The following is a 27,415-nucleotide window of genomic DNA, read 5'->3' as shown; positions in this document are numbered from 1 at the left end:
TGTGAGGACTGGGTGATTTTAAGCTGCCTTGTGAGAACGTATGAACCATGTAGACTCAGAGTGAAGTGGGTGTATGAGGGTAAAGATTTGAAGAAACCACATCAAAATGTGAGGACAACAGTTGGTCCCTGCTTTGCTGATTTGACTGCTCCAACTCACCACTTCATCTACAAACCAGGACATAACTCCCTGCAGTGTGAAGTGTCTGAAGGTGACAACAAACAGCTGTTTCCCTTCAGACTTCAGCCCTCAGGTGAGACACCAGGAAATCTGTTTCAAGTCATTTAAATCAACTTGTATCATGTTAATTTTCTCCAATGGATTATAAGACTGTTGACTTGATTTCATTCATGAAGATGAGGATAATAACCAAAAGAAACCAACACAACAGACACCAATAACAACAACAACAGAAACTCCTAAACAACCGACAACAGCTCCTGGACCAACAGGAAACAGAGAAAGAGCAGAGACCACACCAACACCTGAAACCAAAGAAGCTTCAGATGGAAAAGGTTCAAACTCAACACTTTTTTATCAACATGTTAAACTTCACTTTAAACCTGAACCAGATCAGAGATAAGTCCTTATAGATGGAAACTTTATTGTCATCATGTCTCTGTCTCTGATCCTGACAGATTGTAGGTGTTGTTCTGGTCTGGACCTCTTCATGTTGGCTCTGCGTGTGTCTGAACTGGTCCTGGTCTCTCTGCTCACTGTTCTTCTCTTCAGAGCTGGAGGTGAGAACATTCAGACCAACATGAGTTCAGACTGATTTTCAGAAACCTGCTGTTTGGAGCTGAAATGTTTCTCTGTGCTTTATTTTCAGGGAACCAGAGACCTCCAGGAGAAATCAAGGTGAGAGTTTGAGTTCTTGTGTGTTTGAAGGTTAGAAATTAAACGTTTGTTTCTTTTGTCTGATTTCTGACGTTTTTTTTTTTACCAGGTGGCTTATCATCAACATGACGACACAGTGAACTATGAAAATGTTGAAGAGTCTTCAGCTTCATCCAGACGTCACTGAACAACATCTTCCTCACCAACATCCACTCAGCAGACAGATTATTCTCCAGCTTCAAACTTAAAAGCTCTTTACTGTCTCACTTGCAGCTTAAAGTTAGAGTTTTGATTTATCATGAACTTATTGATCTTTTTGCATTATTTAAATTCTCTCTGTTATTTCATCATGTAGAAAAATCTGTAGTTGGCATCATCATTTTATCCATTAAGTTTAAACCTCTTCTTTGGATGGCTTTGGTTTGTTATACCTGCAGAGTGACTCTCTGAATGAGAGTGAAGTTGAAAATGTTATAGAAATGTTTCTTTTAGAGTCAGTCTGTGTCTTTCTTATATCTGATCACAGTGCCATCTGCAAATAAAGATATATCAACTCACTCTTCAGTGTTTTCCTGATGATGGTCAACATTTTAAACTATGACTCCAACATTTGAGCTAAATTAGAGATTTTTTTTTTTTACCCATGGAGTCATTAAAGTTATGATTAATGTGTTTAAATATGTCACGTTTGAAACAAAGAGCAGGGTTTTTAGATGAGATGCAAAATCGTGACATGAAGAGAAGCACGCAGTGTAAGGAGGAAGGGTTGGGCTCTGAATGCTGACGTTCAAAAGGTGTGTTTTGGGTAAAACATAAATCAAACCAATCAGAAGAGCCAGAAACTTAGCGGCAGGCGCGTCACTGTTTGCACAGTTTTCAGCTTCTATACTTGAAGCACTGAAACTGCCCTCCTTAAATTCACAAATGACCTCCTCCTCTCCTCTGACTCTGGCCTTCTCTCCATCCTCATTCTCCTGGACCTCACCGCCGCTTTTGACACAATCAACCATTCCATCCTGCTTTCCCGCCTTAAATCTCTCCTCCACATCACAGACGACACCCTCACTTGGCTAACTTCGTACCTCAGTGACCGGAAACAGTTCATATTCATCAACAACTGCTCCTCTTCTACTGCCCCCCTATCCTAAGGTGTCCCTCAGGGTTCGGTGCTCGGTCCCCTCCTTTTCATCCTTTACCTCCTTCCCCTTGGTCAGATTATCCAACGTCATGGTCTCCGCTTTCATTGTTATGCTGACGACATTCAACTTTACATATCCACCGAATCAATAACCTCTCTGACCCAGTCCGCCCTCTCCACCTGCCTCTCCGACATCAGCTCCTGGCTACAAAGTAATTTTCTCAAACTCAACCTCTCAAAATCTGATATTCTTTTAATCGGTCCAAAATCCCTTACTTCTACAGCCAATGACTTCCACCGCACCTTTCAAAACTCCACCCTCTTACCTTCTTCCCATTGCCGTAACCTCGGAGTCATCTTCAACAACAAGCTCACCTTCTCTCATCACATCAAAGCAATTACAAAAACAGCCTTCCTCCATCTTAAGAACATCGCCCGCCTTCGCCCCTCTCTTTCCTTCTCTGCTGCTGAAACCCTAATCCACGCCTTCATCACATCACGAATCGATTACTGCAATAGCATTCTTTTTGGCACAACCAACAACCACCTCAACAAACTCCAGTATATACAAAACTCTGCCGCCCGCCTCCTCACCCGTACCCGTTCCCGTGAACACATAACTCCCATTCTTCAAGATCTCCACTGGCTTCCCGTCCATTACCGTATCCAGTTTAAAATCCTCCTTCTCACTCACAAAGCACTCCATAACCAGGCCCCTCCATACCTTACTGACATGCTCCACCCCTACACCCCTTCCTGCACCCTCCGTTCTTCAGTAGCAAACCTCCTCACCGTCCCTAGGACCAAGCACCGAACCTAGGGTGACAGAGCCTTCTCTGTTGCTGCCCCCTCCCTTTGGAACTCACTCCCACAACACCTCTGTGATACTGCTGACCTCACTGCCTTCAAAACAAAACTCAAAACTCACCTGTTTCGCATAGCTTTTAATTTAACAACCCCTGGTAACTGAACCTGCTTTTACTCTAAACCTTTGAATTGTTTTTGTCTCGTCTTCTTTTCTATACATGTCTTTCTTTTTCTGTTATCTCATTTTTTTGTATCTGTTTTTAAACTTGTTTTTTATACTGCTTTTACCTTGTAAAGCGTCTTTGAGAACTTGAAAAGCGCTCTATAAATAAAATGTATTATTATTATTATTATGCTTGGATAAATTACACTTTACATGAAATATTCTGGCTCAAACGTGTTTCTAAATTCCCTCTTTCCAGACACGTGTGTTCACACTCAGGGTTGTGCAGCAGTAACTTAAAACTCAGATCACACAGAAAGTATCAGACAGGGCTTCCTGTGCACTGTAGGACATTAATGTGTGTTTACTTATTGCTGCTGCTGGGTCACGTTGATGGTTTTTTTCCACCTTCAATAAAATCTGTAAGCATCAAGGATGGTGGCTTTTAAAGTTGGCAGTTACATTTGAGGATTGTGTGTCAGAAAAGCACTTAAGCTTGAGTAAGTGTGTCAGCATGTGTGTGTTTTTGTTGCTGCATGCATTTGACAGAGCGCTTGGTCTGGAGTTTTTTGGCCCATGCAGCAGAGACAGAGCTTCTGGTATTCACACAGCAGATCTATATTGAGAGCAGAATCATGGTGCAAGGAAATGAGCACATCACAAAGCCGCCATCTCAGAAAAAAAATGTATTTCCTACATCCAAACCTACTGGTGCTATAGTGGTTGCAAGTTCATGACCTGTTCACACATTGGTGCTGGGTGTTAAAGTGACGACAGCATCATGTGGGATGTTTGCAACAAGTCTGACAGAAAACCTTCAAGTGCCTCAAAGTGCTTTTTTCTTAACAAAGCCCTGCTGCTGATAATAACCACATTCTCACAAAAGACTTTCCTTCAGGTCTCAAAAAGACCTCAGTGATGGTTCCTCCCATCACTGAGGAACCAGCAGGTCTCAGAGCTCTACATCATTATCTGTCTCACAGGACAGTATGTTTGACTCTTCTCTTTTTCATGAAGAGCATGAAAATAAACACTATCTTTTCTTTTTCAAAGAAACCTCTTTACAGTGTGAAAACAGTTTGACACCATCTTCTGTCTGTTGTTCCCTCTGTGAAAAGAAAATAGCAAAGAGGCAAAAAAGAATTCAGAGATGTGAGAATCTTAAAGGAGAGGTAACGTCACTTGAGGAAGGGGTATCAAACAAACAGAGGAAGTGGTTTCAGCCTCTCTGTAAATAAAGACGTGTTGATGAACTCAGACAGTTATTAGTGAGAGAAGAGGAGAGACAGAGGATCAGGATGATGGAGTTCAGATGGATCCAGATCTCTTTATTTCTAACAGCACTGCTTCACTTCACAGGTAAGAAGATTTCTATCACAGCTACTGAAGGAGCTTTGAGAGTTACTACGTCAACCTGTGATTTGTCTCGAACATTACAAGTTCATAAGGTCTTGTTAATCCCAGATGATAAATTTATTACACACTGATGATGAGGAAACATTTTTCTTTCTTTTTCTTTTTTCATTTTTCCAGCTGCAGATACTCATCGTACTGTCAGAGTTGGAGAAGACGTCACTTTGATTTGTGAGAATGTGATCAGAAATCAGCCTGGGTGTAGTTACACTACCTGGCTCTTCACTGATCCGACTTACTCATCATCAGTCGAGCTGGTTACTTTTGGGCAGATTAGTGTAAATGTTGGAGCTAAATCAGACAGACTGAGAGTTACAGTAAACTGTTCTCTGATCATACAGAAGGTCAAAGAGGAAGATTCTGGACGCTATGCCTGTCAACAATACCCAACCAAGGAAAAACAAGAACCTGATTTTTTTGTTTATCTGTCTGTTCTGACCAGTGAGTATTTCTCTCATCATGTTTTCAATTGAAACATTACAATAATTAGAGCTCAACTTCATTTGACTCTTTCTGTCTTTCTGACCATATCTCCATCTTCAACAGTGACTGAAATAAAGAATGGTGATGACTGGGTGATTTTAGGCTGCTCTGTGAGGACATATAATCTTTGCCCACTCAAAGTGAAGTGGGTGTATGAGGGTAAAGATGTGGAGAAACAACATCAAAATGTGAGGACAACAGTTGGTCCCTGCTATGCTGATGTGTCTGCTCCAACTCACCACTTAATCTACAAACCAGGACATAACTCCCTACAGTGTGAAGTGTCTGAAGGTGACAACAAACAGCTGTTTCCCTTCAGACTGCAGCTCTCAGGTGAGAAACCATGAAATCTGCTTAAAGTCTCATTAACTTGAATAATGTTGAATTTTTTTCATGGAATTTCAAACTCTTGACTTGTTTTCATTCTTTAAGGTGAGGACAAAAACCATGAGAAACCAACACAACAACCATCAAGAACAACAACAGAAACTCCTGAACAACCCACATCAGCTCCAAGACCAACAGGAAACAGAGAAAGAGCAGAGACCACACCAACACCTGAAACCAAAGAAGCTTCAGATGGAAAAGGTACAGACTCAACACTTTTTATCAACATGTTAAAGGGATAGTTCGGGTTTTTCACATGAACCAGTATGGCATCTGCGCTCGTCACCAACTTTAAACTTTAACAACTTTGAAAAGTTAACGATAACATGTCTGACTACGACACTGATGAAGATGACATTATATTTAGCACAGAGCCAAGGGGATTTCTTTATGAACCCGAATAAACTGATGCTGAAATTTGTCAGGTGGAGTTAGAACGGGTAGAGAGAGATGATCACAGTCATGTCACTCCAGCCACAGCTGGAGCCGTGAAAGAGAGGGTGACAGACAAATGGTGGTGCACTTGTCAGAAGTGTGAAGTCATGTCAACAGAGGTGGAGTGCCGGTCAGCTGGATGCACCGCGCAGCGCTGTGATACACACCAGAAAGTAGTGCCAAGCGATAAAAGAGTCTAACTTTTTCCAGTTTGCCTTTTTTGATGCAAATTTATCACTCATTTGAACACAAATTGTTTTGAGAGGAAAAACGCTTAATTTTGTGACCCCAGCCATGTTGCCGGACTACTTTCGTCTGGACCAAAACAGCACCAGATCTCTGGTCACAGGACGCTGACAGGGGTAAGACAGCGCTGAACTACAGAAGAGGATGCCATACAGATTCATGTAAAAAAAACCCAAACTATCTCTTTAAACTTCATTTTAAACCTGAACCAGATCACCTGAGGAGCAGAGATAAGTCCTTATAGATGGAAACTTTATTGTCATCATGTTTCTGTCTCTGATCCTGACAGATTGTAGGTGTTGTTCTGGTCTGGACTTCTTCATGTTGGCTCTGCGTGTGTCTGAACTGGTCCTGGTCTCTCTGCTCACTGTTCTTCTCTTCAGAGCTGGAGGTGAGAACATTCAGACCAACATGAGTTCAGACTGATTTTCAGAAACCTGCTGTTTGGAGCTGAAATGTTTCTCTGTGCTTTATTTTCAGGGAACCAGAGACCTCCAGGAGAAATCAAGGTGAGAGTTGGAGTTCTCATGAGTTTGAAGGTTAAAATTAAACGTTTGTTTCTTCTGTCTGATTTTTATTGTTGTTTTTTTACCAGGTGGGTTATCATCAACATGACGACACAGTGAACTATGAAAACGTTGAAGAGTCTTCAGCTTCATCCAGACTTCACTGATCAACATCTTCCTCACCAACATCCACTCAGCAGACAGATTATTCTCCAGCTTCAAACTTTACAGCTCTTTACTGTCTCATTTGTAGCCAAAAGTTAGAGTTTTGATTTTTTTTTTTTTTAAATGTAATCAGCTTTTTGTGTAAATAAAATGCTTTCTCTGTTCCTCCATCATCTGAGAAAAAAGTAGTCAGTGCCACTGTTCAATGCAACAAGTTCAGATCCCTTCTTCAGGTAGCTTTGTTGAATTTTTGTAGAAATGTGTTAATTTTCTCTTTCTTATATCTAATCTCAGTGTCATCTGCAAATAAATAAATATCAATTGTTGAATTCTGGAGAGTGCTTTCTGAATCTAGTTTTTACTAAATGCCCAGATGACAGAGAGCATTTCAAACTGTGACTCCAACAGGAAAGGTATCTTTTAGTTTTGGTCCATGGCGTCAGATAAAACTGCAAATTCATGTGTTGAAATGTGTAACCAACCCAAGGGAGGGGATTTCAGGCAAATAACGGTGAGAAAAAATTTTGTGTTAAGCATATACAACTCAAGTTTGGAGTTGATAAGATGAAAAACCTGGTAAGAGTTCAATGAAAGGCATAGGCTAAAAACCATCAAAATCCTATGTTGACGTCCAAATTGCTAACTTCCTGTTTAGAATTCACAATGGTCTTAAGAGACTTTTTTGTAGGTCTAGGCATGATAGTTGTAGGCGAAAAATTCAGGGCTGTAGCTCAAAGTCGTAAAGGGCTGCAGTTTTGAGCCCCTGGGTGGCGCTATAGAGCATTAACATATGCAAAACCAGTGATAGAAATGCACTTAGGATGTGATGGTGAACACTTGTGTGCATTTTAGTCCTGATCCAACATTTTACAAGAGAGCTATGAAGGTTTTCATGAAGTGTCTGAAATGGTCAAATTTTGCGGTCATTTGTGGCCACGCCCATTGAGTTAAAAAAAATCTATTAATAACTTTTTATTGTCAACTTGTGTAGCACACAAAAGCCAAGTTTGGAGTTGATTAGATTAAAAACCTGAAAGAAGTTGGTTGAAATACGTATCCTGCATCTGTAATTCTTCATGTTGCCATTTGGGGGCGCTGTACTTTATTTGTAAAAATAATGACATGGTTGCGTCCAGGCCATTACACTGAACATGTGTGTCCATTTTGTGAAGTTTAGACATAGTTGAAAAAAATGCCAAAATTTTAGCCCTTGTTTTGGCCACGCCCATTGAGATTCTATGAATGTTTAAATGAGCTTTGATCATCTGAAACCTTGGACTAGTTCATTCAAATACATACCCTGAAAATCGTCAAAATCCGATACGTAAGTCCAAATTGCGAACTTCCTGTTCGGAATTCACCGTGGTCATTAGAGACTTTTTTGTAGGTCTAGGCATGATAGTTACGCCTGCAAAATTTCAGGGCTCTAGCTCAAAGTAGCCTTAGGGGCTGCAGTTTGAGGCCACTAGGGGGCGCTATTGAGCATATTTTTTTGCACTGTAACTGGATTCATACATTTTTACAGCTAACTGAATTTTGTGGCTAGGTGCGTTTGAGTTTATCTCAATTGCAAGGCACACAATTTGCACAATTTGGGGTTAAAAAGAGGTAAGAATAATCCTTGATGTTGAGCTGATATCTGGTTTCCTAGTTATTGGGATTGCCAATGTCTCGTTAAGTCAATTCAAGTAAATGGCAAGAGGTCTTGGATGTGTTAATCTCGCATGGTTGCATGTTCATAACCTGTTCACACATTGGTGCTGGGTGTTAAAGTGACGACAGCATCTTGTGGGATGGTTGCAACGAGTCTGTCCAGCAAAAAAAAAACCTTCAAGTGCTTCAAAGCCTTTTCTTACAGCCTTAACCCACCTACACCATGATCTCATCAGTGCTCCATTTCACAGAGGTCACCCAGAGTTTTTTCTTTTGACAGCACATGTTTAACTGTCAAAATAAATCTTGACCGTTCTCCAATAAACAAGACATATGTAAAAATGACATTTATCCTCTTTACAGAATGAAAACAGTCTGTTCCTCCTGTCTAGAGGAACAAGCAAAGAGTCAAAAAAAGAAATCAGAGGTGTGAAAAACTCAACAGAGACTTCCGTCACAAACATCATTTAGGGAGGGGGTATCAAACCAACAGAGGAAGTGGTTTCAGCCTCTCGGTAAACACGGACGTGTAGATGAACTCAGAGCCCTTTTAACTGTCATGTCCATGTAATTATCATACTTTTTGCTATTTAAGTACCACAGTTTTACAAAGTCCTTGGACCCCTTTGTGGTAAAACCACAATTATATTAAATGCATTACAGTATGAAGCTCTTCCTTATTTAGTCTCATAACTTTCATCTTATTAGATATTATGCTCCCACAATTAACTTTAAAAAAGAGCAAGCACCAGCACTGCATAATTACAAATACTTCTCTTACAAAACCTGTATCTTAAACTTTATGTAATTATCATCCAGTGGCACCCAAATCAAACACATATTACTGTGATTATGAAATTTTGAATTTTTTTCATATTAACCATTCGGTAAGTACTGTAGACATTTCAACATACTTTAAAACAGTAATGTAGTAATTTTCCAAGCTAGGACTAAAGTATATGGTCAGGGTAACATCTAATAACTGTCATCAGTTTTTATTATAGAAAATAGAAATAGAAAATACTTTATTTCGTCAGCTCCGTCAGCCACGTCCGTGAACAGCACGATGCCACTCTGCCCTCCAGCAGCCCCTCTGCCGGTGGGCTAGCACAGCTAGCTCGTCCATCCCACCGAACATAGATCCCACGTTCCCAACAATGATGGATAGAAGGACAGGTCCACGTCGTCACCTCCCAGATCACACCTGAGAACCAGCACGTCGTCCTCACCTCGAGGGAAATCATCAAGCCCTACACTAGTTAGCATTAACATGCTACAGGCTGCTAACAGCTAATTTCACATGTAAACCATGTAGCCATGGTTACATGTAGGATCTCCAGACAAACACAGAGGAAAAGTTGTAAAAATATTGCTGAAGCCACAAAAAGTTTGGTGTCCATGACCAACAATGAACCATGCAAAGTAATGATCCACTCCAAATACAAAGGTGACAAAAAAGAGATGAAAAAAATTACAAGAAACAGACAAAGAAGAGAGAGCTACTGCAACAGGAAGCTTCTTGGGCAGCGCCTAGCAACGAACGTGAACGTTATACTTGTACATTAAGAAATAACTTTCATGTTTAAACATTAAAATTACATAATGACATACATGATGACAGTTACTTACAACCTTTTCTAAAGTTTTGGGTCAACTGACCTCAAAAAGTGCAATCAAAGGTGAGGAGGTCCAGAGACGGAGGGGATTGCCAGTCAGTAGCCAGTTAGCTTACGTTAGCTCCGCTAAGTAGCATATAGCGGAGCCTGGCTCCACCAGAAGGCTGCATTTCCTTTATGGCAGCAAACAAGAATTGGCTTCAAAATCATGTCTCAGACCACACGGGCGACTTCAGCAATGCCTCGTCCTTCTTTTTTTACACTCTTTGGTGAAGCCCTTGCCACTACCAATACGGCTGCTATAGCCGATGTGCTTCATTTTTTGGTTTCAGAAACAGATGGGTGACGTCGGGGAGACTTCGTCCATGTTTTATACAGTCTATGGTTGGAGGTAATACACAGCTATCCTATTTTTGATGGATGTGGAGCTGTGACGCATAAACTTAGCACAGGGAAGATCAAGCGGGACAGGAAGTTGTGACCGGATACTACACAAAAACACCAAGTGACTTTCAAAATAAAACAAACTGTGTCGAAATCAGTTCATTTTTAGTTTGACTACAATGATAAACAGACATAATGAGCAGAGCCAGACCAGGAGTCCAAGGAACTCCTCGGTCTGTGTCTCCAGCTGACTGTCAGTCACACTGCGTAACCGTCTGAACATGCAGCCGGCTTGAGTTGACAAACTGAGTCGAGACGTAAGAGAGTCGCACTGCAGACATATCTGGTGTATTTTAGGCGTTTCTGTGTATTTACTCACTGTTGCAGCTGTATCTCATTTCTGTGTTTTGTTCAGCATTTTTTTTTTTTACATCTGTGAGCACAAAACGTTGGTGGCTTTTAAAGTCGGCAGTTGTGTTTGAGGATTGTCAAAAGAAAGGAACTTAAGGTAAAGAAACATGTCTTAAGGCCCTCCGCCAAAACTATGAACTTCAGCACATCAAAAAAAAATTTTTGACTTCCACACCCACTGGTGCAAACATGGTTGCAAGTTCATGACCTGTTCACACATTGGTGCTGGGTGTTGAACTGACGACAGCATCACGCGGGATGGTTGCACCAACAAGTGGTTCAAAGGGTTTTTTTTTTTCTGAAAGCCCAGCCGCTGTTAATAACCACATTCTCACAATGACTTCCTCTTCAGGTCTCAAGAAAGACCAACAGGTCTCAGAAATCTACATCATGATCTTATCTGTGCTTTTTCTCACAGAGCTCATCCAGGGTGTTTCTTACAGAGCAGTATGTTTGACTCTTCTCTTTTCAATGAGCAGCATCAAAATAAACCCTGACTGTTTTTCAAAGAAACCTCTTTACAGCGTGAAAACAGTTTGACACAATCTTCAGTCCGTTGTTCCCTCTGTGAAAAGAAAATAGCAAAGTGACGGAAAAGAATTTAGAGATGTGAGAATCTTAAAAGGAGAGTTAACGTCACTTTGAGGAAGTGGTATCAAACGAATTGAGGAAGTAGATTCAGCCTCTCTGTTAATAAGGACGTGTTGATGACCTCAGACAGTTATTAGTGAGAGAAGAAGAGAGACAGAGGATCAGGATCATGGAGTTCAGATGGATTCAGATCTCTTTATTTCTAACAGCACTGCTTCACTTCACAGGTAAGAAGATTTCTATCACAGTTACTGAAGGAGCTTTGACTAACTTTGTCAACCTGTTGTTTGTCTTATACTGTGAGTTGACACAATATAATTAATTCTATTTTAGTTAAATTCTCATAATTTTTTCTCATTTTCTCAGCTGCAGCAACTCACCGTACTGTCAGATCTGGAGATGACGTCACTTTGTTTTGTGAGAATTTGATCAGAAATCAACTTGAGTGTCGTTATACTACCTGGCTCATCACTGATCCAACAAACTCAGCAACAGTAGAGCTGGTTACCCTTGGACAGATTGGTGTAAATGCTGGAGCTAAATCAGACAGACTGAAAGTTACAGCAAACTGTTCTCTGCTCATAAAGAACGTCACAGAGGAGGATGCTGGACGTTATACCTGTCAACAGTTCTCAGAAGTTGGAAAACGTAGACCTGATTCTTTTTCTGTTGTTGATCTGCCTGTTGTGAACAGTGAGTATTTCTCCCATCTTGTTTTTTAGCTCAAACTGTTTCATTCAAACAGTAAACTGAAACATTACAACAATTATGATCACAGTGCTCAACTTCATTTGACTCTTTCTGTCTTTCTGACCATATCTCCATCTTCAATAGTGACTGAGATAAAGAACCCTGATGACACAGTGACATTACGCTGCTTTGTGAGGACGTATGAACCATGTAGACTCACAGTAAAGTGGGTGTATGAGGGTAAAGATGTGGAGAAACAACATCAAAATGTGAGGACAACACCTGGTCTCTGCTTCGCTGATGTGACTGCTCCATCTTACCACTTAATCTACAAACCAGGACATAACTCCCTGCAGTGTGAAGTGTCTGAAGGTGACAACAAGCAGCTGTTTCCCTTCAGACTTCAGCCCTCAGGTGAGACCAGGAAATCTGTTTAAAGTCACTTTAACTCAAATAATGTTGATTTTCTTTCTTTGGATTTCAAGACTGTTGAGTTGTTTTCGTGCATTTAGATGAGGACAATAACCATGCAAAACCAACACAACAACCATCAAAAACATCAACAAAAACTCCTGAACAACCAACAACAGCTCCAAGACCAACAGGAAACAGAGAAACAAACAAGACTCCACCAACACCTACAACCCAAACAGCTACAGTTGGAAAAGGTACAGACTCAACACTTTGCATATTTTCAACAATCTCCTTCTTCTCTCTGGTTCATGCATGTTGGGTTTTGAGGATAGAAACCTGCCACAAAAAACTTTTTTCAACATCAATTTTTATTTTCCAGGTCTCCTATGGTTATACGTCACTGTGCCTGTGGTGCTTTTAACAGCACTTCTGATCCTTGTTGTGGTCTTCATCAGACGGAAGAAAACTAAAGGTGAGATCACATATTAAGATTAAACTTAAGGAGCTTTTTCTTAAATAAAGAAAATTAACCTGTCTTGTCTTTTCAGGGACTGAAACTCAGAGGAATGATGATGTGGTGAGTTAAAAAACTGCTTTATCTAACACTTTTATTCTGTAAATGAGCTTTAAGTGCCTGAGGAATGTTTCTGAAGACATTTAAAAGTGAATCTATCAAAATTAATCAGAAACTTTGTAGATCCAATGTAAGGGGCTGACAGGAGTTAGCAGCGCCTCAGAGGAGCTTTTCAAACCAAACATCAAAAAGTTGCACTTATAAAGAATCATTAGTGTCACATAGTGGAACGTCACCACCTCCTGAGAACGGTGTGGTAAAAATAGAGCATGAGAAAAATAAAAAGGAAGTTAGATAAAGCAACTTGACTTCAGCAGAAGCCACACCATGGTTTGTAAAATCAGAAGTCTGAGATCAACCAATCAGCAAAGACTTCCTCACTACAGTTTAGAAATCTCTCACAGGAGCTATTTTTGGACCAGGGGCCTTAGTGATGAGACCAGACAGAAAGGTGTCGATTATATTGACTTTTCTGTTGTTAGAACAACGCAAACATTTCCACCAAACATTACAAGTGCATAAAATACTAGTTGAAGCCACAGTGACAGAGTTAAAATGGAGGTATAATGCTTTCCCATATTTTAGACATAGATACTAAGAAGCATTGCTGGATGTTCATACTTGACGTGTTCATATGTTTTAAAAATCCCCAAATCTGTCTGTGAACTGCTCAAAACTTGAGCTTTCTTAAGATTTGCTAAAATAATGAGGTCATCACAAAAGGATTTCATGCTTCATGATCGAGTGAAGGGGCAGGCCTCAAACACCAAGGTCTGGCCATGGCACTGGCCTCCAGGGGACCAATCAGAGGAAAGGGGAAAGCCCTTAGCCGCGTTTCCACCAAGCAGTCTGGTTCGGTTCAGTACGGTTTGGCACGGTTTGGTACAGTTCAGCCTTATCCATTTGCGTTTCAACAGCAAAATTGTGCCCTCTTCTGGAAGGCGGCGTGTTAGCCGGATGCCAAAAGCCACAGCTGTTAAACAATAGCGTGACGCCGTAGCAGCGGGACACAGTTTACCCCGCTAATAAATCCAACAAAGAAGAAAAACGCGACACGGTAAATAAAGAGCACAGATGGAAGACATGCAGCATTTCGTCCTCTCTGTGATTGGCATGTAGCTCTTTGATACAAAGAACAATCAAGCTTTGTTTCAGAGAAGTCTGTGTGCCGCCCGGAGAAATGCAGCCTCTGTCAGGGTAAGCGATGATTCTTTTGACCAATCAACAGTCTGCAGTGTTGTAGCTCCACCTTCCGAGAGCGGAATGGTTCAGTCTGGCACTCATACGAAAGGGACAGCTCGTCTCAGTTATTTGGGGATCTGTCCCGGGATAACTCAGTGGAAATGCCACAAGATGTGCATCGTACCGATACAAACCCAACAGGTCTGCTTGGTGGAAACGCGGCTTTAAAGAGACAGCTGCAAAGGCCCTGTTTAATGACAACATTTTATCTATAAAAATGCTAGAACGCAGTGGAAAAAATCTGCGTTTACAAAGAAATGCCAGAGGACTGGAAACGCTGTAGTGAGCATGCCAGGCCTGTCGTTGGCGCTATAACTGTCTTGTCCAGAAGCTGCTTTTGGTAGATCTCCACCAAAGCAGAGTTGGGCTGATCATCTGGTGTATTGGTGAATGTTAAGAGCAGAAGTGGAACAACAGATGCTTATTTTGTTGAGAGACAGTCTGCAGATTAAGCAGATTGAGCAGCACAAGAACAACACGGTAGACCACAACGATCGTAACAATGCTACTATTGACTTGTTGCATGTGCTTGCGCAAAGCGGAGCGTGACGTCAGCAATTCCACTAAAAAAGGCTGGCTTACTGTTTACACAGGAAACAGAAAAATTTCACTCTGGAGGGTGTTTTCTAAAGTTTGTGTTTTAGGTCGGCTTTCCATGTAAGCACAAGGCCGAAACACAACAATACTTTTGCGCTGCAGCATAAAACTGTTATAGACTAAAAGGCCCCTAAAGCCCAGATCGGTTCGTCTCGGCACGGCACAGCGTTTCTACTGACTTATCCCAGGACAGATCCCCAAAAAAACGAGACGAGCCGTCCCACTTTTTGGGACCCTTTCATATGGGTGCCAGACTTAACCGATCCGCTCTCGGAAGTTGGAGCCACAACACTGCAGACTGTTCATTGGTCGAAACAATGGTCACTTACTGCGTGACAGCGGCTGCATTTCTCCTGGCGGCACACAGACTTCTCTGACACCAAGCTTGATTGTTCTTTGTATAACAGCGCCACATGTCAGTCTCAAAGAAGATACATTTCTGGATGTCTTCTTCTTCTTCGTTGCTCTTAGTTTACTGTGTCGCGTTTTGTTCTTCGTTTGATTTAAAAGCGGGGTAAACTGTGTTGCACTGCTATGGTGTCACACTGTGATTTAACAGATGGGGCTTTGGGTGTCCGACTTACACGCCGCCTACCATGAAGGAGCGAGGTTTGCTGTGGAAACACACACAGGATCAGGCTTAACCCTGCCAAACCGTGCCAAACCGTACTGAACCGAACCGGACTGCTTGGTGGAAACGTGGCTTTAAACCAAGTGTTTCAGACAAAGGCTGAAATGAGAGTTTTCTAAAACACCAATACGAGGGGAAAAAATGGTTTTGCTGAGCTGTAAATCACGTAAAGCCACTACAGGGGTAACAAAGTGACAAAATAATGTGTAGATAATAATAAAGTATAAATAAAGTATAAATAAAATAAAATAAATTCAGACACACAGTCTGAATTTGTTGAACTCTGAACACATGTTAATGTATATTTCTTCCAGGTTACATCATAATAATACTCAGTAATATCTTGGGTGCAGCATTTGTGCACACACGCTACTCTTGCCTTCACTTACAGAAGAGTGAGGTCCCCCTACTGGATCCTCAAGGCATTACCACAAGATCACAGAGCAATCAAACTCAAATATAACGATCTAAATAATAATCATGGTTCTCCTCTCTTGAATCATCGGCTGTGAATCCTCAAAAACAACTAGCCATGTGTATTATCTTTACAAATTATCAGCATCTATGAACATTAAAGGTGAACAAAACAAAATGGATAATCCTCATCTGATACGCCAACCTATCACATCATCACATGACAGGAACAATAGAGTCTGAGCTATTACAAATGTTTTAAACAGCTGTTTTTTGGTTTGTCTGTAGATTTCTCTGCAGATGGATCCTGAAGACGGTGTTTCCTATGCTTCCATCAAATTCACCAAGAAGAACAAGACAAAAGTGAAGGTAAAGCATAAACAAGTGATGATACATGGCTGATTTATGTCCTTTAGACTTTTTAGCACAAAAATACTGCCGTTAGAAAAATCAGTCAACAGTTCCCTGGTGAAGTCTGAAGTCTGATGCAGTTTTTCCCTTCTCTGTTAGCAACCTGACTGTGGATTTCATAGCTGTCACTTCCTATTTAGATGATATTAATCTTTTGACCTCATAGCACCAAGAATTTAGCATCATCTGCTCCCACTGACTCCGTCTCAAGGTCTAATTTATGAAGCAAATTCATCTGTGATATTCCTACTAAGTTCTGCAGCTCTGTGCAGTTTGCTCTTGTTTTGCAGCTGTTTGTTACTGAGACGAGCTGTAAGCATCTTCACTGTGCTCTCGTTCTTATAGAGCAAAGATCTAACTACATCAGTAACTTCCTTTAATCTAAACTTTATTTTTCAGACTCAGGGTAAAGCTGATGATGGTGATGCTGAGGACGGAGCAGTGACCTATGCCACTGTGAAATCTGCTCCTTCCTCTTCTCCTGTTGATCCCAAGAGCCTCTACGCCAACATCAACAAAGAAAGGAAATGAGCCCAGAGTAAAGTTACAGCTCAGGATTTTCAGCTTTCTGTGAGTTTTCTTTGTTCAATCTTTTTGGATTGCTTACTGCAGAAATGTCCAGAAGGGGTCACTGTAGGTTTATGAGCAGTATTATCTCAGCTTCAGAGTTTCCCCATGTATGAAAGACTTTGCTGCCAAGTATTTAAACATCAAAGTGTTCAGCTTTAGTCGTTTTTTATTGTTTTCCTTTTGTTTGTTGATGGCACTATGGGATCCTAAAAAGGTTCAGTGTACAGTCCAGATACTTGATCTGATCTTAAAAAAGTCATAAATAAGAGAATATAGATATTTTCTTTAGTTAGTCAGTCTTTAGTTTTCAGTAATTTTTTTTAAATTTAATTTCTGATAACATAAAAAATATAATTACATTATAAAAAAGGGTCAAAATGAATGAAAAGGAGCAGGAAAAGAGGAAGAAGAGGAAAGAGGATAAAGTCTTATGGTTTCTGCACCGTTACTCACACAATGATTAAATAGACAATTGATCAGACAACCAAAAATAAGGCAAAAGTGCCTTTAGCTTAGCAAAAATGAATAAATAAAAACATTATTATAATAATAATTATTTTTTTGTTAATAATTATAATAATAATAATAAGAAGAAGAAGAAGAAGAAGAAGAGGAAGAATACATATTCTCTTATTTATGACTATATAAAAAAATAAAAAAGATGGTTATAAAATATATATTTTTTTTCATTATTATTCATTTATTTGTTTTATTTTTTGCCTCCAAGAACAAGATATGACTGGTATTTGTGCTGCAAAAAAAACCCTCCACCTCTGTAAGAAATTATGAATAATTAAAAAAAAGATTAAGATTTCCCTTTCAGAGGATCAAGAGTAAACTTTAAAATGAGATATTTCACATGCTCTGCTTCAAGAGTATACCATAAAACTGTTGTTTAATCTCTTTGACCAGTTTTAATATCTTAGAGTTTGTCATATTTTTGCATCCTTAGATATTTGAGACAATGTGTTTTTTAATTTTAGCAGTATAATAATATATTTTTTTTTTTTAACATTTAGGTCTGAGAATGTATTTATAGGCAGCTCAGTTGCAGTTTGGTTTCATAGAGATATTTTTTTGTTATTTTTTTTCTTTCTGTAAATACACATTTGTTTTTACATCTATGTCTGATTAGTGACATAGTTTGAGCTTGCAAGTGTTTATGTTGATGGACGTGTAAATAACTACTAGATATAAAATGTTGATGGTTTGATAAACAGATGCAATATGTGATATACATTTTTTTGAAGATTAAGAATACTGATGTTTTTTCACATATCTGGATTAAGAAAAAGAAAAATGAAAAATCCAAGGTGTGCCTAAAGACACCTTAGAAAACAGGGCTCAGATTACATGTACAGTTTATACTCGCCAGCAGAGGTCACTACTGTGCAGGAAAAACAGAACAGCTTAAACCATTCAACTGTTTTTTATTCTCCCTGTGAGTGTTTTAAAACTCTATGTTAAAATGTCCAGACATCGAGTCGTCAAACTGGGCATGCTCATTGGATTAACATCAGAAGTTCATGTGACTACTGTTTAACTCAGAGTTATCCAGAATGTGAATCAGAGTAAAAGAGTGTGGAGAACAAATCAAGCAGTGGCCGACCGTGCACTGTCACATGGAGAGTCTGAATGTGTTTGTCACCAAGTCAAGCCATCTTTTTTATTTTTCAGGTCAGATTTGAAGAGCGGAAAATCTAATCAAGTAATGAATATAGCAATTATCAGATGGACACCTCATGCATTCATGTTAAAAATCATTTATTTGTTTTATTGGTCATGTTTCTAAATAAGTCATGTTTGTTTCGAAGATGAACTTGTTTGAGTGTTGGTCTGACTCAACTTTTTGTGAATTTGATGTGTTAAAATAACTTCATTTTATTAAAGAGCTTAACAGAATTTTGTACTTTTATATATTCCTTTGTCAATAAAAACTTTGTCAAAAAGTGAGTTTTTTTTTATGGTATTTCTTCTTAGTTTTCATTTCTACTGTTTTTTTCTCTCCTTTCTTGGTGAGATTAGCTGATTTTCTGTCTGCTTAGTGTTAACATGTTTCATGTTGGTTACAGTAAAGAACAGACATAAAAAAATGAGTGGTGGATAGAGCTGTATAAATTGAACTGATCTACAAATAGGATCAAAAAATACTGATAGAAGCAGAACCCATAATGTGGACAGTTAAAATTTCATCACAAGGATCTAATTTATTTATTCCAGTCAGACAGTAAGTGTTGATTAGAGACCATTGTATCTCTTATGCTGGGATGATAATTGATATTCAAGGGGTGTTGGTCAGAACACTAAAGTAGTTGTTCTTGTTTCCTTTAAGTCTTTTAATTGAAACCCACAGGGTCAGTAATACTGATAACACAGAGCTTTGCTTAATAAATGCTTGTTTGGTCTGAAAAAGGGGATAAAACACAACCAACTCAGTGTCAATATCACTATAAACTAACGCTGCATCCACGTCAATCACTTGACAGCTTTACAACTGATTTGACATAACTTATTTATGTATAAAATAAGAGAAAAAAGAAACTAGTGAGAATGACAAGTTCACATAAATAAGAGACCAAACAGGAGCTATAAGCTAGTTGTCAGCACTAACGGTTAGCGCGCTAACGGCTAGCGCGCTAACCGCTAACGGCCAGCATAGCAGACCCTTCCAGTCAGCAGAAGGCACACAGAAACATTCAGTCAGCTTCAAAGAGCGTGAACTGAATCCTCACAATTAACGGAGAAAGCTGAACAGTGTAGGAGACTAACCTGAGCACATGCAGGGGGAGGGAAGGACCAGGCCACAGACCGCAGAATACATGGATGTAGCCTTCGCGACGTTACGCTGCTGTTCTGGATGAAATGAAGCCAATCCGAGGATTTAGCCACGTTTGATATGACGCTGTCTGTGAGTTTCCTTTCAACTTCTAAACCGTTGAGTTAGAAAAACAGTCAGTCACCTCATAGTGAAAGCTGTTTTTTTTAAAACCAGGCTGTAAATATACTTTTTAATGCTTTAAAAGTCTGTTGTTATGGCTGGGTGTGTGAAAGCTGGTCTTTCGGCAGCCAGCCTCAAGCGGTTTCTTGGTGAACAGCAACTTAGAGCACTCCCACATCTGCTCCATTTTTACTAACCGGATGTTTCCCCTTGGGTTTGAAGTTGTTACTGAGCGAGAGCCTTTCCTATGGTAAGGTTTATTAGAATGTATGATGATTAGGAGTTTTAATGCCTAATAGGCCTATGTGTTCACCATATGTAGGTACTGCCTGAGAAGTGCTAATAGAGCATGTTAATGAGCTATGATAAGCTTGATTTTGGACTTTAGTTACATGAAAACACTTCATGAATTAGACAATCCAAATACTTTTAAAATCTCTTCTTCAACATTTTTCTGAATATAAGAAGTTTGTCACTCGAAAGACTTACGGGGCAGGATTTGAACACACTGGGTTGGATGTACAAATTTAGCACACTGTGCTAGCAAAATTGAAAATTTCTTTGTTTGGTCTTTATCATGTTAGGATTGATAGGTTATGTTTACTGATAGTATTTTTGTGCTAGCAGTGCTTTCAATCAATGATTCACTCAGTCAGTCAGTCAGTCTTTATTTATATGGTGCCAAATCACTAAAAGCGTTATGTTCGGACACTTTCTAAAAACAGTAACAGGTCTGGACCTGTTAAGATCAATAAAATTTTATTAGGAAAAACCCAACATCAACACAAAATAAGAAGTCTTATCTCATCTTAACCCCCATGATTACAGCACTTTGCTGTATTCAACAAGTGATAACGGCGATGAAACCCTTTAACAGGCAGAGACCTCGGACAGAACCAGACTCATGTTCAATGCTTATTTTTAGCTTAAACCAAATGCAGTTCAGAGTTTTCAGCCTTCAGAGTACTCGGTGCAAAAAGCCCTTAAGAATCAGCTGAGTTAGGTCGTAAATAGTTTAATTTTTAAAGCACAGCTTCATTAGCATACACGCCCTGATCACCGGCCAATCAGAATCAAAAGGGGCGGTGACTTCTCATTTAAACTTCCAGAACAATGGAGATCTGTACAGAGGGAAAAGTCACCATGCATGAAAAATCTGATTATGTTCTTCTGTTGGACAGAAGCAAATATAAAGCATAATAGAGCTTTTTAGAACAGATCTGACAGTCACTTCTTAGGAAAGAAAAGCTACCACAGAACAACTTTTGTAACCTAGAAATAGGAAATGGTGACGATAAGTACTCTAAAATCAAGGTCAAAGTGTAAAAAGAGCCCCACAAAAAGATTATCTTTGACAGAAAAGCATTCACACCAACAGGACTAGAGCAGGTATTGTGTTTTTGTTGCGCAATAAATACATGATGGGTTGAAGATGCACAAAGAGCACAAAGAACACAGGTGCACTGAGGCACTATTTTGTTGTAGTCTGAGGTACATTCAGCCATACGGGATTGTTTTTTTTAATGTAGACAGCGGTTTCCTTCTGTCATTTGCAAAAGTATTGAGGCTGCGACACCACACAATCCTTATTTGAATGAAGCCCTGGCTCTGTCACCTCAGTGTGTTTATCCTTCAGCACAGCCCAGTCAGGATGCTCACCTGACCAGCTCTGACCAGAAACCTTCAGGCTTCAGGCTCAAGATTAAATCAGTTTTATCTTTTAACGACTTTGAGCGGGTAATTCATGCTTTTATTTCTACACGTCTAGACTACTGTAATGCTCTCTATGTTGGTGTAAATCAGGCTTCTCTCGTGCGCTTACAGTTAGTCCAAAATGCAGCTGCTCATCTTTTAACAGGAGGACAAAAGCGTGAACGCATGGCTTCCCGTTCATTTTAGGATTCATTTTAAAATTTCATTATTTGTTTTTAAATCTTTTCAAGAATCAGCACCTCAGTACATCTCTGACCTTTAAATATTCACACTCCCTCGTGGTCCCTGAGGTCTGCTGTTCACTTTCACCTCGTGGTCCCAAAAACCCGTTTAAAGACCCGAGGTGATCTAGCCTTTTCGGTGGTGGCTCCCAAATTGTGGAATGATCTGCCACTCTAAATGAAACCATCTCCCACCCTAACAACTTTTTAAATCACGTCTTAGGGGCCGTTTACACGACAACGGTTTTAGGGTGAAACACAAAAGTGTTGTTGAGTTTCAGCCTCGCGTTTACACAGAAACGGCATTTTAGCCGACTTAAAGCGCAAAGTTTTAGAAACAGCCTCCAGAGTGGGATTTTTCTGAAACGCTCCCGACACCGTTGCCGTGTAACAAGTAGCCGGCGTTTTCAGTGGAAATGCTGACATCACACTCCGCTTCACGCGCACATACAACAGGACAACAGTACCGTTCTCAATCTGCTGTATCTGCTGACTGTCTTTCAACAAAATATGCATCTTTTGCTCCACTTTTTAACTTAGTGTTCCCAAATACACCAGATGACCGGCTCAACTCTACTTCGGTGGAGATGCCCCAAAAGTGGCTTCTGGACAAGACAGTTAAAGCACCACCTACAGGCCTGGTTTGCTTACGACAGCGTTTTCAGTCCATCAGCATTTCTGTGTAAAGAGATTTTTTTTCAATGCGTTTTAGTGTTTTCAGATGAAACGTTGTTGTGTAAATGGGGCCTTAAAACTCACTTTTATTCTTTGGCTTTTAATTCAGCATGAGGGTTGTGTGATCTCTGTCCTTTTATGTCTTTTATGGTCTTAACCCCTTTGTTTTTTTATGACTCTTATTTGTTTCTGTGTGTTTTTTTAATTGATTTTATTTCGTTTATTGATGTTCTCATATGTTATTTTGACTGTGCAGCACGTTGATAAACTTAAATCTTTTTTAAAATGTGCTATATAAATAAAGTGGGTTGGATTTGATAGTTTACCTCAGAACGTCCTGACTCAGCACTTTGACTGTCCTATCCATACACACTGACACAAGGACTCGTCATTCTGTGGCACTGACATGTTCACTGACTGGAGACTGGCTTTTGCAGGTAATCCATGGTGTTTTGCTATTTGTACAAACTGTTTTGAGAAATGCCCTTACTGTTCTGCAAATGGCGGGACGGTTCGAGAAATGCAACAAAGCGACTGAGAAAAACTGTATAATAACTTGTTCAACCTTTTTGCATGCAAAGACCTATGTGATGAACTCATGTCTTTTCAACAGAGACCTATGATAATCCATTTTGACCAACATGACAGAAGCAGCTGATAGTGTAGGAAACAGCAGAGAATTGTACATCATTTGCATGGATGTCCCAAAACGTTTGCAACTTGTTGAAAAAATGAGAAACCTCTTTTTTTGATGTGCAGAAGTGACACAATGATGTGAAGATTGAACAAGTAGTTAAGAGAATTTTAACTCTGATCTGAGAAATGAACCAAAGCAACTGAGGCCCCGTTTGCACCAAAAGGTTTCATCTGAAAACGCTTAAACGCAGTGAAAAAAATCTGCGTACACACAAAAACGCTGTAGTAAGCATGCCAGGCCTGTAGTTGGCGCTATAACTGTCTTGTCGCGTTTGGTCGATCTCCACTGAAGTAGAGTTGAGCCGATCATCTGGTGTATTGGTGAATGCTAAGAGCAGAAGTGGAGCAACAGATGCTCATTATGTATAAAGACAGTCAGCAGATTGAGCAGCACAAGCACAACACGGTAATTTGCGACGATCGTAACAACGGTACTGGTGCCCTGTTGTATGCGTTCACGGGAAGCGGAGAGTGACGTCATCGTTGTCACTGAAAACACCAGCTTACTGTTTACACGGTAACGGTGTCGGCAGTGTTTCACAAAATATCCCACTCTGCAGGCTGTTTTCAAAAGTTTGGGAAACGCTGTTTAGTGTAAACACGAGGCTAAAACGCAACAAAACTTTTGCGTTTCACCCTAAAACCGTTGTCATGTAAACTGCCCCTAAGAAAAAGTGTAACTCTAATTTTTTTGTGTGTCAACAGAGCTGCTCTGTTGCTGCTGTTATACCCACATCCTGGTCAAAAAATACTCTTTCTCAGAAAGGAGAACTCACAGATCAGATCACGTCACCCTAATCTTTAATCTGTCACACTATGGGGACCATAGAGCACCAAAACTAGAGGTAGGATGTATTTTTGTCCTTGTTTATGTTTCAGTCAAACTTCTTTGTAAAAGTCTGTTTTCTCAGAAACATTGTCAGAAAAAAAAGAAGCGGCACCTTTCGTGCATGTACCAACTTCCTCTGTCCTCCTCCTCCTCCTCCTCCTCTTCCTCTTCCTCTTCCTCTGCCTCTGAGGAGGTAAAATACATTTCTGTCACTACAGCACTGAAGAACTGGACACAATAAGTTACACAGTCCTTTTTTAAAGGAAGTAAGTAGTGATATCAGGTAATTATTTTTTTGTCATGTTCAAAACACTGCTTGGTAGACCAGACAAACTCTGATATCAGATCTCTGCCTCCGTTGTCCTCATTATTACTGAATGATCTGTTTGGATCAGGATAAATGTCATTCAAAAAAATAAATAAACAAAATAAGAGTTAACATCATTTTTGACTGTTTTAGTCATGTTGATAAAGTCTTAGAGCAGGGGATTTTACTCAGCTGTCATATAGGAAGAGGCAGGGTACTGAAAAGGGGAGTAGGTTCAGCCTCTCTGTAAATAAAGACGAACGATGAACTCAGACAGTTATTAGTGAGAGAAGAAGAGAGACAGAGGATCAGGATCATGGAGTTCAGATGGATTCAGATCTCTTTATTTCTACCAGCACTGCTTCACTTCACAGGTAAGAAGATTTCTATCACTTAGTTTTTGAAGAACTTACTTTGTCAACCTGCTGTTTGTCTCTAATATGTTGGGTTCATGAGCGCTCCTGAATCCAGGATGGAGAATTAATATTACACTGGCTATGAACAGTACATTTATTGTACATTTCAGTTACATTTTACTCTTTTTTCTTGTTTTCTCAGCAGCTGGAGTACAAACTTTCCATCGCACTGTCAGAGTTGGAGATGACGTCACTTTGTCTTGTGAGAATGAGATCAAAAATCACCCTGATTGTCATACTACCTGGCTCTTCAATCGTTCAACTAAGTCAGAAACACTGGAGCTGGTTACTCTCGGGCAGATTGGCGTAGATGTTGGACTTAAATCAGACAGACTGAATGTTACAGACGACTGCTCTTTACTCATAAAGAAGGTCAGATGGGAAGACATTGGACGTTACGCCTGTCATCAGTACCCACCAGGAGGAGAACCTGATGCTGTTGTTTTCCTGTCTGTTCTGACCAGTGAGTATTTCTCTCATCATGTTTTCAGCTCATTCAAACAGGAAAGTGAAACATCACAGTAATTATGATCACAGAGCTCGACTTCATTTGACTCTTTCTGTGTTTCTGACCATATCTCCATCTTCAACAGTGCATGAAATAAAGAACGGTGAAGATTGGGTGACATTACGCTGCTCTGTGAGGACGTATGAGCTGCAGACATGCAGGGTGAAGTGGTTGTATGAGGATGAAGATGTGAGTGAACATCGCCAAAGTGTCATAGACCCAAAGCCTTTGTGCTACGCTGATGTAACCTTCAGGCCTGGTCAGCGCATCTACAAATCAAGACATAACTCCTTGCAGTGTGAAGTGTCTCTAGACAACAACAAGAAGAAGAAGAATACGCAGCTGTTTCCCTTCAGACTTCAGCCGTCAGGTGAGAAACCAGGTGTGGTACAATGAACTGTTTCCGTAAAATGTTACTGATTTGAGGATTCATGGTATTTTTTGTTATGTTCATTTTTCCAGGTGAAAACAGCAACAGGAAACCAACATCGACAGCTCCATCTGAAAACAGAGAAACAACAGAGACCACGCCAAAGTCTGAAAACAAAGAGGCTTCAGATGGAAAAGGTACAGACTCAACACTTTTTATCAACACGTTTTATTTTAAAACCACTCCTCTTTCATTCATTGTTGTGTGTTTCTTTGTGTCATTAACACTTAATAAAATCATGCGTTAATATTTTGTTCAACTAAATCTTCATCCCATCTGTCAATAAAGCCTGCCACCGCTCTACTTCACCTCTTACAACATCAACAGCCCACCAACTCCCCATGCACCTGTGGCTAACCTCAAGTTTTAAAGCCCCGGGAAGATAACTACATCTACAAAAAAGACTAATCTGGAAGAAAACACAGATTTTAATTCAGTGTGACTGGATTCATTAAATTGCAAGCTTACCCTCTTAATATAAATGCTTAGGTAAACATCAAAAGACAATAAGTTGAGTAATATAAAAAAATCTGTCATCAAATTCAGGGTATATTATTTTTTTTGATATTTCTTAAATTCTTTTTTTTTCAAAATAATTTGCAAATCAATAATATTCAATTTTTTAAAATATTAAAATTTTATATTTCATTTTTTAAACTTTTGCAAATTTTGAATTTTGCGCATTTTTCTGAAATTTCAAAAATGACTTTTTTTTTTAATTTTTTGACATTTTTACGAATATTTTAAATACAAAAAGGAAATCTTTGCAAGCTTTTAAAAATTTTGCAGAATTTTTAAATTTCACAAAAGATAAATGTTTGCAAAATGTTTTAATTTCTAAATTTGGAATTTTTGCAAATACTTTAAATTGAAAATCTGAGATGTTTGCAAATTTATTAAAATCCAAAATCTGTTAAATTTTTGCATTTTTAACAACTGAAAATCTGAAATATTTGCATTTTTTTTAAAGTTGAAAGTTATGAAATGTTACACTTTTTTAAAAATAAAGAACTAAGGCATCGCCTGTAGAATTAAAAAAAAAATGTATAAAAAACGTGTTGTTTTGATAGTTTTTTACTATATTTTAACTTTGTTTAGTATTTTATTCGCTTTTTTGTCTTTATTGCGAAGGTAAAGTAGTTTTTGTTGCTCTGTAATCCCTTTAATCCAGGTGAGCTGAGGCAAAATGGCTACTTTGGAAGTAAAGGTTGCAGACCCCTGGGTTAACCAAAGGATCAGAGATAAGTCCCTGTAGACGGAAACCTTAGTGTCTTCATGTTTCTGTTTCTGATCCTGACAGATTGTAGGTGTTGTTCTGGTCTGGATGTTGGCTCTGCGTGTGTCTGAACTGGTCCTGGTCTCTCTGCTCACTGTTCTTCTCTTCAGAGCTGGAGGTGAGAACATTCAGACCAACATGAGTTCAGACTGATTTTCAGAAACCTGCTGTTTGGAGCTGAAATGTTTCTCTGTGCTTTATTTTCAGGGAACCAGAGACCTCCAGGACAAATCAAGGTGAGAGTTGGAGTTCTAGAAATTGAAAGTTTGTTTCTTCTGTCTGATTTCTGTTGTTTTTTTAACAGGTGCGTTTTGATCAACATGACGACACAGTGCACTATGAAAATGTTGAAGAATCTTCATCCTCATCCAGAGTTCACTGATCAACATCTTCCTCACCAAGATAGAAATTATTCCAGATTTAATTTTCAGTTTAGTAAGTTTTTGATTACTGTATATTGGACTTATCAGGAATGTTTTAAAGCCAAATGTTGAATTTTTCATGTAATGATTTTGCAGCACAATAGACTGTTTTTTTCTCTTTATGTTTATTCATTTTGTGTTAATTTATCTCAGCAAGGACAATAACTACAAAACATAAAATAATAACAACTTTAGAAACAACAAAA

At 39.4% G+C, this 27,415-nt stretch overlaps 1 protein-coding gene and 1 long non-coding RNA gene across 2 annotated transcripts; both read left to right on the top strand.

Annotated features, from left to right (window-relative positions):
* Positions 1 to 613: 613 nt before the first annotated feature.
* On the top strand, positions 614 to 27,303 carry LOC141801627 (uncharacterized). The gene is made up of 8 exons (XM_074684745.1): positions 614 to 740; positions 830 to 858; positions 947 to 1,016; positions 4,983 to 5,174; positions 5,274 to 5,429; positions 6,199 to 6,300; positions 6,390 to 6,418; positions 27,092 to 27,303. The coding sequence occupies exons 1-8, from the start codon at positions 614 to 616 to the stop codon at positions 27,167 to 27,169; spliced, it is 783 nt and encodes a 260-aa protein (XP_074540846.1). The 3' UTR covers positions 27,170 to 27,303.
* Positions 12,310 to 26,836, top strand: LOC141801857 (uncharacterized). Its single transcript, XR_012599441.1, has 3 exons — positions 12,310 to 12,339; positions 25,544 to 25,648; positions 26,812 to 26,836. It is a non-coding gene; the product is annotated as an uncharacterized LOC141801857 (long non-coding RNA).
* Positions 27,304 to 27,415: the final 112 nt, after the last annotated feature.

Source organism: Halichoeres trimaculatus, unplaced genomic scaffold (genome assembly GCF_033239565.1).
Source record: "Halichoeres trimaculatus isolate MK-OKI-2021-1 unplaced genomic scaffold, fHalTri1.1 fHalTri1_scaffold_13, whole genome shotgun sequence".
Taxonomy (NCBI): domain Eukaryota; kingdom Metazoa; phylum Chordata; class Actinopteri; order Labriformes; family Labridae; genus Halichoeres; species Halichoeres trimaculatus.
The sequence above is the reverse complement of the archived record's forward strand: the minus strand, read 5'-3'. Positions and strand labels throughout refer to the sequence as shown.

Excerpts from the sequence above, each read along its gene's own strand:
- LOC141801627 (XM_074684745.1), top strand. The coding sequence starts at position 614 with ATGTCTCTGTCTCTGATCCTGACAGATTGTAGGTGTTGTTCTGGTCTG. Across the intron at positions 859-946 it reads GACCTCCAGGAGAAATCAAG|GTGGCTTATCATCAACATGA; the intron begins GTGAGAGTTTGA and ends TTTTTTTACCAG. Across the intron at positions 6,301-6,389 it reads TCTTCTCTTCAGAGCTGGAG|GGAACCAGAGACCTCCAGGA; the intron begins GTGAGAACATTC and ends CTTTATTTTCAG.